This window comes from Onychomys torridus, chromosome 6, assembly GCF_903995425.1.
Source record: "Onychomys torridus chromosome 6, mOncTor1.1, whole genome shotgun sequence".
Taxonomy (NCBI): Eukaryota; Metazoa; Chordata; class Mammalia; order Rodentia; family Cricetidae; genus Onychomys; species Onychomys torridus.
The window spans coordinates 61,906,384-61,923,856 of record NC_050448.1 but is presented as its reverse complement, the minus strand read 5'-3'; the positions used below and the strand labels follow the sequence as shown (position 1 = coordinate 61,923,856).

Below are 17,473 nucleotides of genomic sequence, written 5' to 3'. Positions count from 1 at the left end.
ATCATAAAACTCTAAAAACAGTATTGTTAAGAAAACAATCTAATTTGAAAATGAACAAGAGACCTGAATAGATACCTCCCCAAAGAAGATGCATTTACAGTTAAATATGTACCTGGAAATATGTTCACTATTATACACCACTGGAGAAATGTTGATGAAAACATTGAAGAAATGCAGCACATCTCAGAACAGCCCCCAGTGCAGAGCACTGGGAATGCAAGCACCAGCAAGGACGGACAGCGCAAGCACACTCACTGCCAGTGAGAAAGCAAAGACAACAGAAGACACTCTGGCAATGTCTCACAAAAGGAAACCTACGGCTCTAGTCCTCCTCATCTGCAGCTTTGCTCATGGAGGCCAAAATCTGGAAAACCAGAACAGTCTCTATTTGGTGAGTGGATAAATAAATGGCAGCCCACCCAGACAAAGGAATATTATTCAACCACAAAAATAAATGAACGAGCCAGCCTTGAAAATACACTAAAGAAATTTAACAAATGCTATTAAAAAGCCAAGCTAAAAGAACGGCATCCTCTATGATTTCAATTATATGGCACTTTAGAAAAGGGGACACTGGAAACAGTGAAAAGACTGCTGGGTGCCCTGGGTTGGGTGGGTGGAGACGGAACAGGCTCATCTTGAGGATTTGTAAGACAATAGAAACGATTTTATAAAGCACTACACTGGTAAGTATGTCATTACACGTTTGTTCAAACCCACAAAGTACATACCCCAAAGAGTGAAGTCTAATGTAAGTTTGGCTTCTGACTTATCATTTGTAAAGCATGTATCATTCTGGTGAGGGAGGGGGTTTACAGTGGGGCATGATACGTGTGGGCGGGGCTAAGCAGTGGATGCGAGCCCTCTGTGCTCCCACTCAAAGTCCTTTAAAAATAAGTTTATTCATTTAAAAATGACAAAGAATGGCTAGTGCAGGAAAGTCTCCCACAGAAACCATCTTCCAAATCTGGAGGATCCTGTTGAGTGTAAGGCATTTCTTCCTACCAGGTACGGGTAGGGTGAATACAGAGATGAAACAAGGTCAAAGTTCGTAGGAAGATTCATGCTAATAGAGCATAATTTCAGTGGTGTAGAGAGGGCAAGTGTCTTTCTAAGAGACCATTAAACAGGCTACTAAATGAACTGTCTGTTACCACTATTGGTAATTCAAGGATTACAGTGGCCTGAACCATGCAAAATATGTACTCATGTGGTCAAAGACTGGCAAATTAATATTATACAAATGAATCCACAAAATAATAGCCAGTAGTTAGATCAGAGTATTCCTGAGAGGTGATAAATATTAGGCAAAGTTGACATAAGAACAATTTTAATACAAGCCCTAATAAAGCTGCCATAGGAGCAGAGATTTAGCTGGGGTAATACTGGAGAACTGAAAACAGATGTTAAAGTTTATGGGTGATTTCCTGGCCTGTGGACCCCAAACTTAGTAACGCTATCTCACTGTACATTCCTATTTTAAAGGAGTTACAACCTGGACTGAAAGTGAGGCCTCAGCTCCAATGCCAGCTCTGCTACCGACCTTACAACCAGGAGAACTGTTCATGTGTCATCTCAGACATGAGACTGACAACTAAAGACTGCCGTAAGCACCACGAACAGACACATCAGGAAACTGGCAGTGTTCCCAACAGAGGAACAGCGTTCAAGAGACAGTTTCTTATCTGTTTTGTTTGCTTGAGACAAGGCTCTTCTATGTTGCCCAGCCTGGTATTAAACTTGTGGTGATCCCTAGGAGGAGAATATATAGTAGGTGGGACTAAAGCACTGTGCCACATGACTGGGTGTCACTATTATGGCGATCACCATCACTGATGCCATCGTCCATTGGACTGGTAAGGATAGACGATGGTTGGGTCACTTGCCCCTCAGCAACATCACACTGATGCAACTTTTGCAGAAAAACCCCCAGGACGGTGTCCTGGGAATACATCCAGTATGACAGAAGTCTTCTAATGAAAGGGCTGTTAATACTCTAGACAGAAATACAATGGCCAAAAAGAAAGAGAGCTCAACCTAAAGAACTGTCTAAAAATACAAAGCTACTTCAAGCCGATAGGAGCAGTCCCTAATGATGACCTTGCATTTGGAGCTGATGATCCCAACAGTCTCCTCCATTTCAGATTCTAATACAGAGCAGTTAAAAAGTAGGGCAGAGGCCTGGCAGTGGTGGCGCATGCCTTTAATCCCAGCACTCTAGAGGCAGAGGCAGGAGGATCTCTGTGAGTTCAAGGCCAGCCTGGGCTACAGAATGAGTTCCAGGAAAGACGCAAAGCTACACAGAGAAACCCTGTCTCGGAAAACAAAAAAACAACACAACAACAAAAAAAAACCTAGGGCAGAAAAGCTAAGTAGTTTACTGTATTAACAGATCTAAGTAAATGGAGAGTTGGGAGCAGGAAAGAAAACGGAAAATATTGTGGCCTTCCTGTTAAAGCACTGAACATTTCAGAACTATTTTTAAAGCTATATTCTCAAACTGTTCCCCCCCACACACACACACACACAAATTAAATGAAAGAATGTCTCATGGTATGATGGTTGGACCAAGAACGGGCCCCATCAGCTCATATATTTGCATGTTTGGTCCTAGCTGGTCAGACTGTTTGAGAAGGAATAAGAGGTGTGGGTTTCAAAGGCCCAAGCCTCTTTTTCTCTTGGACCTCTGCTGGTGATCAGAGGTAAGCTCTCAGCTGTTGCTCCAGCACCATTCCTGCCTGCCTGCCACCTCCATCTCTGCCATGATGGTCATGGACTCACCCTCTGAAACTGTAAGCAAGCCCCCAATGAAATGCTTTCTTTTATAAGTTGCCATGGCTATGGTGTCTCTTCACAGCAAAAGAAAAGTAATCCATGGAGAGCCTAAAGCTGTCTGGGACACCCTGAAGAATTTGTTTAAGAGACCACATACTAAAAAAAGTTTCAGCTGAAAAAATGGCTTAGTGGTTAAAAGCATCTACTGCTCTCCTAACGTTCCCAAATCCACGCCAAGCAGCTAAGGACTGTATAACTTCAGCTCCAGGGATCCAACACCTTCTTCCGGGATCTGGGCACCCACATGCACATGGAGCACACACACAAACATCAATACAAACAAATCTTTTCAAAAAGTCTCAAAGACAAGAAAATACAGCACCATATAGCTGTCTTCCTCCAGCAATGAACTCAATCGATCTGGCTAGAATGTGCCAGAGCTCTAAATGCACCTGAGATGTGGGACCTCATCACACCCAGACAGAAAAGCTGCCACTCTCGCCACAACACTCAGTGACCTTTACAGTTCCACTTCTCTCCTTCCTTTAAGGACATATGCCAGCTCTTGGGAGGGACTTTTTAATCTAACCCTCTATTATGCATTATAAAAATTATTCAAAAGCCTAAGCTAAATAAATGGTTTCTAGTAGTTATGTCTATTTTCTTCCGATACTAATAAATGCTTGCTATAATACAACTGGAAAATGTATTTAAGAAGAATATTGAGATTATCTATCAAACTAAAAATGAAATTCATCCTGAATACTATGTGCTCATCCTGCATACCATCTTCCTTATCACCACCACCACCAACAACAACAACAAAAACATTGAAAAGATTGCCCTTGTAATTACACATAAAAAGCAATCTGCCTCAAAACATCTTGGGATAACTCTGCTCCAGAAGTTTATCATCTGTACTCAAGTTTTAAAATCCCCTGTTCTGTTTCTGTTTTTGAGACAGGGTCTCTAGGCTTGCCTAGAGAGATACCTACATTTGTTTCCCAAGTACTAGGTAAAGTACCCCATTCTATACAAAGGATATCTTTAGTTTACAGAGAAAACTTAATTAAAATAATCCTTTCATTATTTCAGTGAAGATACAGATTGAAAAAAATCTGATTCACACACAGATCTAAAATGTATTTAAAGTAATTATAGTTTGAACAATGTTAAATATTTTTAAAACTCCATTAACAGAGATTAATTAAAATTTTACCATAAGTTGAATTTACTTTGTCAATCAAATGTAAGCCTTTCAAGGCAGTTTAACAGAAACTTCACAGTTAAAGACTGGAAAAGGTATAGATGCACTAACAAATTCTACCTCAAGTTAACAGCCTATGCCTATTCACTGCCAAGATCTTTATATTGAAGCCCAGTTTGTTAAGTTCAACTACCATAACCTTTGTCCATTAGTGGTGATATAATGACTAAACACTAAAGATTGTGTGTGTGTGTGTGTGTGTGTGTGTGTGTGTGTGAGAGAGAGAGAGAGAGAGAGAGAGAGAGAGAGAGAGAGAGAGAGACAGAGAATAGATTGCATTTTAAGGGATAGATACAGACAAAGCCAAGTCACAGGCTAGAAAACTGCTCAATTAAACCAACCTATATATTTTAAAATTATCTTGATTTCAAAATTTAAGTCAAAAGATATGTTGCTTTGGGAGAGAGGTTATGCTTTTGTTTCTACAGGAAATGATGGATTCATTCTGGGTTAAGGAAAATCAGGTTTGATGAAGGAATACCCCCGGAAATCCTGGCTATAGACAAAAATATAAACCTATGAAAACTACAAAACACATAACATATATTTTATCTGCTCAAACACATAACAAAATTATCATCTTTGGCTGAATTGTATACAGTGCACAGTCTATACTTAAATTAATACAAATATGTATGTTACCTTTAAAAGTTTGCATATTTTCAGAGCAAAGAAACCAGACACCAGTAAAAACCGGATGGCCCAGGTGATTCAACATCCAGAACAGTTTCAAGGCTGCTGACTGAGATGATCCAGCCTCATAGAATACTTCAGTCAGGACTTGGTTATAATCTTGAATTTTCTCAGGGTCTCCCAAAGACTACTAGTACCCCCAGTCAACAGGAAGTAGTTTAGAGAACTATGCCCACTTTCCAAAAAAATGGATTACAGATGTTTGTCTTTGTTGGGGGGTAGGAGTGTTTGCAAATTATTATTGGTCATGGTAAAAACAAAACAAAACAAAAAACTAACCAAAGGAATTAGATTCAAAAATCTATTTATAAAGGAAGGAAAGATAGGATATAGAAATGATAGGATAAGAGGTACAATGATAGGATAATAAAGTACATTATTGAATATACTTTAATCCAAAAAACAACTATTAATCTTAAATATTTTACATTGGTATTGATTTTTGTTTATTGATACAAATTTAAAGTTAACTTGGATATACTGTATGTATACTGCTACTTTTGTTTAGGTTATTGTGCTTATACAGCTCATTTAAAAATGTAATGTATAATTAAGAAATACAGGTTAATAGTCATTTATAAGAGTCAAACTTTAGTCATGTTAGGTATGTTTTCAAGGTTAAACAGATATATTTAGATACAGATATGGTCTTCAAACAGTTCAAAGACCTACAGAATATGGCATTTAATATGTTTAATAACCTAAGGCTTTTCATGGCAGTAAGGCATGTCTGCTACTTCAGAGAATATGGCATCGAAGAAACTCCATATGGATTATGTTTATTTATGGCAAAAGCTAGCCATGTGGGCAAAGAAACTGTCCTTGCCTCAAATGCTGACAGTTTACTGTCCAAAATGGACCATCAGAACACAAGAAAGGTGACTGCCAAACTTTGCCAAGACAGTTAAGACAGTCCTTCAGAATTCCCTGCTTCACAGGAAAGTCTGTCAAATATGCTAGGCCTGTAGGCCAGAGTTGGGTGGCCCAATGTTGCAGAGGAACTTTGGGTGACTGTCCAGGCAGCCTGAGGTCCCTGCCATTAGGTAACATTTCACCCTTCTGGGGTCTTCGTTGGAGTTGAAGACTAGATAGTTATTGTTTTCTTTAGTTATGATAAAAGGTAAATTAGATATAAAATTTTAAACTCACCAAGGTAAGTTAGATAATAGAGTATTTTCTCTAATTTTGCCAAATACAAACAGACTGGACATTGTAACTGTAATTCTTACTTGATAACTGCTTTTGTTGTATATAATGTTACTATGTTAAAGTTAAAACCTTCCTTTTTAATTAGACAAAAAGGGGGGAAATGCGGTGGAATAATCCTTCTATACACGTGAATATGTATTACTCTCATTGGTTAATAAAAAGTTGACAGGCTGGCAGCCAGGCAGGAAGTACAGGTGGGACTGCCAGGAACAGAAGACTCTAGGAAGAAGAAGATAATCAGAGATGTCAGCCAGCCGCTGAGCAAGCAGGATGTGTAGAAAATGAGTTAACAAGTCATGAGCCACATGGCAAAGCATATATAGAAATATTATTTAATTTAAATGTAAGAGTTAGCTAGTAACAAGCTTGGTCAAGCATTTATAAATAATATTATGCCTCTGTGTGGTAATTTGGAAGCAGCTACCAGGACAGGGAGTGGTTGATCAGGACAGAAAAACTTCCAACTACACTAGCCTACATTTCAGTCAGAACCCAAGCTCCAATACCAAGAGCTATCACTCCTTGTGTTAAGGGAACCCATCTCATGCCTTCTGGGCTGCCCCTTCCCCTGTTCCATCATCTGTTCCATATTCTAAATCAAGTTAAGCCAGACCCCACCCCACCCCATTTCCATTTCTTCTCATTTACAAGGCAAGGACACAGCCACTCAAGGAGTCGTATATCCTAACAAGTGTTGTATAAGACAACTGCTTTCTAGAAATGCCTATACCTAACAGAACTTTAGACTTATGGGCAAAAATAGGCCTTGGACTTTCTGTGGAGAACGTCATTCTCTAGGGAGTAACATAACTTAGGTAATTACCTTCAAGTTTCAGCTGTTGGCCACATTAGTCTATAAAGTTTTCTGGCAGTTCCAACTCTAGTAGAGCCACCACACAACTGTTACCTTGATCCTGGTCCTGGCCACCTTCAAACTTATGGTCTAAAGCCCTTCTCTCTGGTCCCCAGGACTACAGGCATATGTGACTTGACCCTGCTTATCCTCTACTGTTTAGAGCCTAAAGACACAATCTAGTCAACATACTACGTTGCATATGTATTCATGTATATACATAGTTCTTATTGGAGGCAAATGGATAAAAACAGATAATAGAAAAAAAAATCTAAGAATCAAGATGAGTAGAACAATCTGAGATAAGAAACGAAGTTCCAGATGGAAGCATCAGAAATGACTTCCCAAACATGCTTGTTTTCATGAAAAGATCAGAAGAATAAAGACTTGATGTCTGGTAGTCGCATTTGCTTTTCATTGTTAGCTGAAATTGAGCTAATAAAAATAAAACAGTAACAAGAGTTAATAATCTGTATGAAAATTTTCATGTCAAAGATTCAATATGAGCTAAGAATCTTGAGAAAATAAAAAATTAAGATGTTGTAAGCTGTTAACACAGTTAAAACCTGAAGAGACAGATACTCATAACTGTCCAAATAAGCTGGCTCTCGAACTTTGGGAAGACTACTTACACTGAGACAAACAGCTAGCATAGGACTCCTAGGTCAGAAGCATGTTTGATGGACTCTAGAGTAACCAGCCCCAAACTTCTTTCTCATGATCGCTTCTTCCTCTTTCAACTTCAGTCTTGCAGCCTCGCATCTTCAATGATGTCTTGTTAAATATCACAAGAAAAGCAGTTACCTGGGTTCTCAGGTGGTTCTAAGAGGAGCGGAGGTCGCTTCATAATACTAAACCCGTTCCCACTTGGAAAATACTCTTGTACTGTTCGTTACATTCTACCATAGGGGGCAGCATACCACATAGAAAAAGAAAGGTTCTTAGAAACTGGGCATATCAAGAATAAAATTTTTTGGTATTAAGAACGTGGACAGGGCCTGCACAGGTTTGTGCCAGATGGGATCCCAGAGCTGAGAGAACCAGCACTCATCCCTAATCCAGAAGCTATCTGCAATGGAAAACCACATGTAAATGAAAAGATTAGTTTTCTCTAACAGAGTCTCACTGGGGAAACAAAGTACTCTTAAGGGAAGGTCCCCTGCCCAGCAGTAAACACACAAATGAACTCAATGTTAGCTTTGGAGGTTCTTTGTCTCATAATACTTTGTCAGGGTACTTTTTTTTCTTTTTACCTCACAGACAGATCCTGTGAATGATTGATTATATATATGGTTTCCAGTTCTGTGTTTTTAATGGGATTCCTGTGTGTATGAACATGTGTGTCTCTGTTTCTTATGCTTGGTTTTTGGTTGTTTTTTTTTTTTCTTCTGTTTGCTTGTTTGTTTTTTCTGTCCTATTCCAGTTCATTTGTTTTTGTTTTATCATGTTTTATTTTATTATTTTCTATAGATTCTTGTTTGTTTTCTATGGAAAGCTAGAAAGGGTGTCGATTTGGATGGGAGGGGAGGTTGGAAAGATTTTGGAGAGCTGGGGGAGGTGAAGCATCATCAGAATATATTGTATGAAGAAAAAATCTATTCTCAAGAAAAGAAATCTAAACATGAAAAAAACAAAACCTAAAAACAAGTGTGGTATGGAATGAACCATCTGGCTCTCTCTATAGACCTCAAGTTTCTCATCTATCACAGGAATTGAATAAACAGCAAATCCTGACTACCAATAGCCGTGGCTTTTAGTATTAGGTTGGCCTGGAATTTCTAATCTACACTGTTTACTGATGTTAAGTTTCAAACTCAGGACATCTGGCTGAGGTGCCTATTTAACACACCAAGCTGGACCTGGCCACCAGGTTCTCCCAGCATCCCTCAGTCCCTACCTGTTACAGGGTATGACTCACATACCCCACCCTCTACCCTGAGCTCTCCAGCTCAGGAGTTGGGCTGTCCTTCTCCCAGAGGCTTGTCTCTATATAATCCAGACATTTTGGTTTCTCGCCTTTTGTGCTTTGGACCTCCTGGCTGCTTTGCCTGGTTTCCCTCTCCTCTCTCCCTTCCCCTCACCCTCTCCCCACATGGCCCAGCTCAGGCTGGTCATGTCCACTTGAGTTTCCCGGATGTCCCTGTCCCTGCCTCTACTTACACTCTCCCTTTTATCTATAATAAAATTTCTCTACCACCATTCCTAGGAGCAGTCATCCTTTCCTTTCTTTCTTTTTTTTTCAAGATTTATTTGTTTGTTTATTTGTTTATTATCTATCTATCTATCTATCTATTTATTTATCTATTATGTCTACAGTGTTCTGCCTGCATGTATCCTTGCAGACCAGAAGAGGGCACCAGATCTCATTACAGACAGTTGTGAACTGCCATGTGGTTGCTGGGAATTGAACTCAGGACCTCTGGAAGAGCAGCCAGTGCTCTTAACCTCTGAGTCATTTCTCCAGTCCCTCTCCTTTCTTTTTTATTTATTTATTTTCATTTAACTGTACATTTCCATAAAAACAAAACTTAATGAAAATGGAGTGTATCTTTCTAGTAAAGAACAGAGACTCCCTACAACTAAGAGTTAATCCAAATGGGTCTGTCCATCACCGGGATAGAAAACACCTGAAAAGAAATAAAATAACATGGGAGTAGGCTATTGAAATTACACAGACACTTTCTCTGACACAGTTGTTTTTTTTTTTAAACAAACTAAAACAACACAGATTCAGCAAATTGAATTTTAAGCCAAATGTATCAGACACTGTGTTCCAAGTCAAACTGTATTGAAATAGATGCTGTTAAAATTGTAACTATTTATAAGTAAAATCCAATGATTCATTGTTGAATTAAAAATCAGCAAATAAGAAGTAAAAGGATGTGTACTATAGATGGTGTTTGTTTTTATGTCTGTAAACGAGTGAGCTATTATTACTCAAAAACAATCTCTACAACAGTTTACCCTCTAAGGATGTTCTACATGGACATTCCTGAGTCCCAGTTAACTTTTGGATAATGAAACAGAACTATTTTCAATGATTTGCAGTAACTTACATATTAGAGTAACTCTGGTAAAAATACAGCCTATGAATACATTAGCTATTTTGCAAATAAAAAGATTCTCCATTATTTGATTTATACACATTATGTTTCATGACAGCCCTGCACACTCACACAAACCACTTCAGCAGCAATCTGAAGCTGGTAATTTTTTGTGGTAAGCAAGATCATTTTCCTCCGTATTTTGCAATCAGGTTGCACTCTTACCAGCACTCCAATTTATAACACTGTCTGATACCTTTAACAAACTAAAACTTAATAAAGTTGTTACACACGTGAAGCTCGTTAGCAATGTTCCAAAGACTCTGAGAATGATTTCATGACACCGAAACAGCACAGCAGTGTGTGAGACGAAAGGATATGAAGATACTCACTTTGGTTGTCTTTGTATAGAATGGGGAAGAGAGCTGGTGAAGGGGCAGCTCCGCGATACTACTACAGTTTGTGACACTGCTATTGTGCGTATGTTCATCTTCTCTGCTACTGTCATCAGACTGATCAAAATCGTCACTCTCCTGGTCCATCTCCTCCTCCTCCTCCTCCTCTTCCTCCTCCTCCTCCTCCTGTTCCCCTGCATGCTCTTCATCTTCCTCTTGCTCTTCCTGGTTTCCCGAAGAGTCCTCATCTACTGAAATGAAGCGGTTATTGTTCTCTTCCACTTGCCCTTGCTGGGAATCATTCTGGTCTCCAGGTCTCGGGTCTGCGCCCACAAGTTCACCATTCCGTGCAGTGTGCTCCGCCTCTTGGTGTCTCTGTTGCTCCTGTTGTTCCTCCTCTGCCACGCGATTCATCTGCTCCTCATCTACCTGGCTTGAGGAAGCATTCCCTCTCAGAGAGCCTCCAGTTCGTCGTCGTTTGCTGCCCACAGAGAGCAGTTCCTGATTCATTTCCAAAAGCCAGCTTGCTACTTCTTGGACCTTGGCTAGACTGTCAGAAGATGCAAAGGTTTTCACATTCTGTAGGAGGAAATGGGGGATAAATAAGATTTGTACAATCTATGCTGTCGTCTACTTTTGAGTCACATGCCTATCATCTAAGTACAATTAAAGACTGTGGAAAGCAGTCACATAAATTTTAGTAAAGTTTTAAATTAAGTAAGTTATAACATTTTTAAAAACTCATATAAAGACCTTTATCAATCTTTTTCATATACCTCTAAAAGCTTGGTAGTTGTTTTGATCAGTATGATATAACTTAGCCAATAAAACAATTTTAAATCTTAAACCATTAATTCAGAAACCATGGCCTGTATAAACCATTCACTAAATATTAAACATATCCACACAAACAAAAACCAAAACAAAACCACCCATCAAGTGCCCAGCTGAGTTCATGAAATGTTGAAGTAAATCCCCTTCAAAAAGCTGTATTAACCTGGCAATTCCCCAAGCTCCTCTGATCACAAACTCTTGCCTTCAGATAAGAAGCACAATCATTGTGATTTCTATCTTCCACAATGAATATAAATCAGCTGAACAACAAATTTTAAAATTGTAATTAAAAATACAAAAGCAGAAAGTTCTTAGGTCCATACCCTCTGACCCAGTAACTCCACTTCTGGCAATCTATCCTAAGGAAGTAATCCTGAAACAGGAAAGGAAAAAAATAACACAGAAGATGCTCATGGACGCAGAGAGGAGAGCAGGGGAGAAGGAGAGAGAATGAGTCAAATAGTCCTCGAGCTACAATTTGTGTCCAAGACATGATCCATTTAAAAAGTATGTTGAGGACTGGGCGCTTATATACTTTGCTGCAAGAAAACTTACATGAAAAGTACATACTGCAGTATAATTTCCAGATTGCACAAGGACTGCATGGTGTTATTACAAAACACTTGCATCTTAAGCAATGGTATTACAGATACTTCAAACCCATCTCAAATTTTACACATTGAGTATGTTTTCTTTTGCTACTTAGTATAGGCTCTAATATTTCATGTTGCATTTTCGGTGTGATCATTATGCAGCACATTCTTTGCTGATAGTTGATCAAGTTCAAGTTTACCTAAAATAATTTCACATTACATTCATAAAAAAAAAAAAAACTAGAACCTGAACTTTGACATTTTCATATAGAAAAGGTTAAAATTAAGCTTCAAAAAATGCATTTTTGTTTTACAAACTAATTTTCAACATTTTAGAGAAAGCTTTGTATGTATCAGAACACTCATATAAAATACAACCATCAACGAACAGTATTTTATTGTGTTTAAAATGAAAATTTCAAGTTTAATATTTTTAAATGTTCTCCTATGTCATACCAGCAGAAGTATATATATATATATATATATATATATATATATATATATATATATAACAGAACTTATGTTTTTATCAATATCTAATGAGGTTTAACTGGAGCTCAGAAAAATGAAATCTGATAGCTAATATGTTTTTATACTGTACAATTATCAAATGCTGCACTATTTCTTGACAACTGGACATGATGAGAATGTAAATTATACTGGCAAAACCTTACAATTTTCAAACTAGAAACGTTCCTAACTAAACATTAGACAACAGAGGTTCAGTCCAAATGCGAACTTGTAAAACTAAACCTTCTTAGTCTACAAGAAGCACATGGTAAAACTAACAAGAGTATGCTCAAACATGGATGTTGCCTTCTCTAACACCAGAATCAATGCAGTGTTCACAGATTATTAACTTTAAAACAAGCATCCACTTCAGACTGGAGGGAAGTATTTACAATTGTTTCTTTACCTAATCCCAAATACTACCAAGAATAAATTATAAAACAACAAAATCTATTACATGTTTCTGCATGCATCAAGCAATGACATTTAGCATTTTTTGACTAGAACCCACAGTAAAGTAAGATTTCACATTACAAGGCTAAAAGGAAATATTAAACATGCCTGAAACTATTGTTTCAGGCAGAGTAGGGATAATAAAACACTCACAATACTAAAGTCCCTCTAGGTCACCACTGTTAACTAAACACAGTTAATTCTCTTTGTGGTCATCATGTTTGGTTTAGTCACTTTAGTCACCAAATTAGTCAATCCTGAGCCATTGCTCTTGGGGAAAATGGTTCCCATCAGCCTCTGTATCACAACACTGTTTATCTACCAGAACTCCACTTCTGACTAAAAACACCTTATTTAATGTATATAATGGACTCAACATTGAACTCATGCCCAACAAGTATAAAACCTATCTGAATGAGACTTATCTAACATCCATTATTTTCTCTATAAGGTAGCTTCACAATCTTTCTCAAACATTAGAGGGTGATTTAGTTGTATGACTAGGGTCATTTTAGACAACACAATCAACAAAAGTCACAAAAATGAGAAATATATTTCAGTACAGACCATGAAAAGGACACCTGTTTATGGTGTGGCGCTTAAACAAGAAGGTAAAGCATTGTCTTGTTGACACATGCATGCTGTGGATATCGCTCTGTATAAATAAAATACTGATTGGCCAGTAGCCAGGCAGAAGTATAGGTGAGACAAGTAGAGAAGAGGATGCTGTGAAGTAGAAGGCTGAGGCGGAGAGACACTTTGATCGGCCACCAGGACAAGGAAGATGTAAGGTACTAGTAAGCCACAAGCCACGTGGCCAAGTATAGATTAATAGAAATAGGCTGAATATAAGAGTAAGAGCTAGACAATGGTAGGCCTGAGCTAATGGCCAAGCAGTTTAAATAATATAAGTGTCTGTGGTCTGTGTGTTTATTTTATAAGTGGGCTATTGGACTAACGGGGCTTGGTGGGGGCTGGAGAGAAGCTCTCCAGCTATACATGCATGTCAACTGGGTTCATTTTTTTTTTTTTTTGGTGGGGGGGCGGTCATGTACATGTCCACATATGGCTATAAAAGGGCCACAGGTAGGCTGATAACATGGTTCAGTGGGTAAAATGCTTGCTTTCCAAGCATTGAGGATCTGAGATCAAATGTCCAGCACTTATGTAAATGCTAGCATATCAGAGCAAGCTTATAACCACAATGCTGAGCAGGGGAGCAACAGGCAGATTCTAGGCATTTGTTAGCCTGCCAATCCAGAGGAAACTGTAAACTCCATGGTTCACTGAGAGACCCTGTTAAAAAATAGAAGTTGGAGAGCAATACAGGAAGACACTCAGCATCAAGTTCTGGCCTCTGTGTGGCATGAACCCTGCACACAAATGCACACTCTCACTAGCCCACTAAAACAGGTAACAAGCCCCTACACCATGCCCTCCTCCCCTTGTCTTGCCTTTCCCTCCAGCACTAAACACACAGCAGCACTAGACCAGCCCTTGCTGCTTAGGACGTACCTATGCATCCAAATAGGTGCTCAGTATTTGCTAACTCCACAATCAATCTCAGCTCTCTAGTCCTGCTTAACAAAGTTCATGCACCTGAACTTAATTTAGTAGCATCACTAGTCATGTCTACCATGTGCCCCAATCACTCTTTTCCATCTATTGACTCACTGCAAGAACCAGAAATGTCAAATCTTGGTGGCAAATTACAAACATTTACATGTTTAACTTTTCCCCACAAAAGAAAGCAAATATTAATAGAAGTTGGTAGCTGGGAAGACAGTTCAGTTGGTATACTCCTTGTCATGGAAGTATGAGACCTCAGTTTCCTTAGAACACATGTAAAAAAACTTGGATGTGATGGTGCACACTTGCAATCCCACAGTGGGGAGGACAAGACAAATGAATTCCTGGGGCTTGCAGGGCAACTAACCTAACCACTTTATCAGTGTCATGGACGGAGGGGGACAGAGACAAGAAACTGCTTGGGTTTGCTCACCACCAGCCTAACTCCAAACTGGGTAAGAGAGCCCGTCTCAGGGAAATATGGTGGAAAATGGTAGGACAAGACACTCAAAGGTCTCCCTTGGCCTCTGTGCATACACAGCAATGTGAACCTGCACACACATGGGCACATACACCATACAAACACGCATACACATACACAAAGACAAAAAAGAAATATTGCAAAATTCCATTGACCCACAATTTTTTTAATTTCAAACTATTTACAATGATATGAAAGTATAGAAGTTTTCTAAGTGTAGTAGAGATGGACTGAAGTGGTGCTTAAAAGAATTTTCTCGGAGCTAGAAAGATGACTCTGTGAGGTTAAAAGCACTTGCTGCTCTTCCAGAGGACCAGAGTTTGGTTCCCAACATCCAAAATGGGCAGTTCACAACTGCCTGTTACTCCACCTCCAGGAAATCCAACATCCTCTTCTGGCCTCTCCAGACACTGTACTCATGAGCACTATTCCACATACAGATACACACATACACTTAAAATACATACTTTAAAAAAGAATTTTTTAAATTTTGTCTGGAGTGAGTCTGTATTTTGACTGATGTGCTAGGTATATAAGTATACATGTTGTTTAGGACTTACTTATGCTTTCAATGTTATGTTAAAGCATCTCAATTTAAACATATATACATATATCCACAAATACATATACACATGTGTATATGTATTTGTGTGTGTGTGCTTGTGCGTAAAATTGAAGGCAATACAAACTTCTCTATTTGCTTTTCTCTTACTATGAGTATGCTGCTAAATGCTGAGGAAGGTGTTAGCCTGGGATTCCATATCCTCATGAGTAAGGACTTCCCTACAACATCAGATAAAATCTCATCAGGGAACAGGATTAAAACCCAGATTTTTCCAATTCAATAGACAAAATGACAGATTTCTACAAACGCACAGCTCCTGGAATGGAAGAGTCAGGCCAACGCTCACTGTCAGTGTTCCCTAGCAGGTACATTTTGATAGAGAATATGAGCGAGTTATATAAGCAACAGCCCTAGGTGAAGCATTTGAAGCCTCTCTCTAGAGAGCCAGTGACTGCAGGACTGGTGAGACCCAGAACCTGCTCAGCTTCAAAAGCAACTCGGCATCTTTAAAGAAAGCCTTGTTCAGCACCATCATCACAAGGAGACTGGGAAGTAACCACTATGGATTCAAACCCTTTTAGCTGTTCTCTCCACTCTGCCACACAATCATTTTGTAGGAACATTTTGAACTTCAAAATAAATCTATCACTGAAGTATGAAAAACAGTATTTGTAGAGAACCAGAGATGAATCTATTTCCTTAACGAGATTCCCAACTTAGCTATCATTTTAATATGGCAACTATTGGTTTTAAAACATAAAGGGGGAAATCTTTTCCTACAATTTGCTTTTTAAAACCAAGAATCATGTTCTCTGTGACTAGTGCTTGCCCCTCTTGTGTCATACCTGAGTCTTCATTTGTTACGCCTGTAGTTACAACTCTACCAAATCCATGCTGCCCCCGGACTTATCTACTCCTTTTTAAGAACTCCTGTCTGGACTGCTCTCCTTGCTCTCCTTGGCATATTCCTCTAAGACTATCTACTACCCAAACAGTTTCTTCAGACAGTCTCAGAGACAGTCATTTCCTTCCTCCAAACTCTTGGCACGAAGGATTCATGGACATACCAAGGACGACACTGTCTCACTGCCCTGCACAAGAGTGTTTTCATACACTATGGACTAGAAAAAGAGAGAATACTGACCAAAGGCATAAAGCCCTGCACCTACAATAAACAGTGCAGCAGCTACTGACAATAACTTACAATTAGGAAGAAAATAGTTTTTCTTATTAGTTTGACTTTTAGCACTACGAATAGGAAAGATTTGGAAAGGCAATACAACTATGGGTAGAAACCAGGTTATCTGCATTTCCTTCTGGTCTGGTCCCTCTTACCCATCAACACTGTGGTGGCCAAACCACCATCACCATAAAAAGCCAAAGCCACTTAGAACATTAGTTATAATTCTATTTTTTTTTTTTCAGCTGAGGATCGAACCCAATCTTACGCTTGCTAGGCAAGCACTCTACCACTGAGCTAAATCCCCAATGTTTTTTCTAACAGAGACTGTGAGCTCTACATGGTAAGAAATTCTGATTCTCTTAAAAAGATCTCCATCTGTGCAGAAATAAAGTAACAGTGTCTTAATGATGAATCATTAAAATAGATTCTAATTGCAATAATCTCTATTTTTCACACAAGACACTTTTCAGATTTTTCAGGGTACAAAACAGTACCTCTGCACCAACCTAACAAGGCAGAAATTGTGAGTGCTCTCCAACTTGGAGGTACACTCAGTTTCAGTACAATGTGTTGTATAGTTACCCTAAAAGTAAGTAGCAGCATCACCTAGCATCGTGGGTTGGTCACAGCTTGAATTCCTCATCACAGTGGAGGCTGCAAAAGGATTTCACCACTAACCTCAGACACTCAAGCAACTAAGAAGATAAGGGTGGTCATGGCCCTCCAAAACCACATTTTGGTTTTCACATTTGTTCAAAGGGTTGGTATATAGATCTTCAAATTTCTGAGTCCATTTCCTTCATTTCAAATTATTCTTCTTGCTTAGACAAGATTCAAGCACTAACTCAAAATAAGAAAATGGAAGAAATAAAAAAGAAAACACTATCCAATTCCTAAACTACCAATTAAGGAGCTATGATACAGAAAATGCTATCAATCTATTTCCTGCATTACCAACTAAGACACTCAGGATACAGAAAATAAAAATGTTAGCAGGCAAGAAGCTAAGACTCATTGGTCTTGGTAAGTGGCGACGTCGCCTCACCTTA

At 38.8% G+C, this 17,473-nt stretch overlaps 1 protein-coding gene across 7 annotated transcripts in view; it reads right to left on the bottom strand.

Moving 5' to 3' along the window:
* The window catches only part of Fbxw7 (F-box and WD repeat domain containing 7), a 164,203-nt gene that overhangs the window by 65,667 nt on the left and 81,063 nt on the right, over positions 1-17,473 (bottom strand). For all 7 annotated transcript variants that reach the window (XM_036189869.1, XM_036189868.1, XM_036189867.1 and 4 more), the window contains one exon: positions 10,234-10,815. In XM_036189869.1, the coding sequence (XP_036045762.1) occupies positions 10,234-10,746 (513 nt within the window). In that variant the 5' untranslated portion in view covers positions 10,747-10,815. The remainder of the gene's footprint in view (positions 1-10,233; positions 10,816-17,473) is intronic.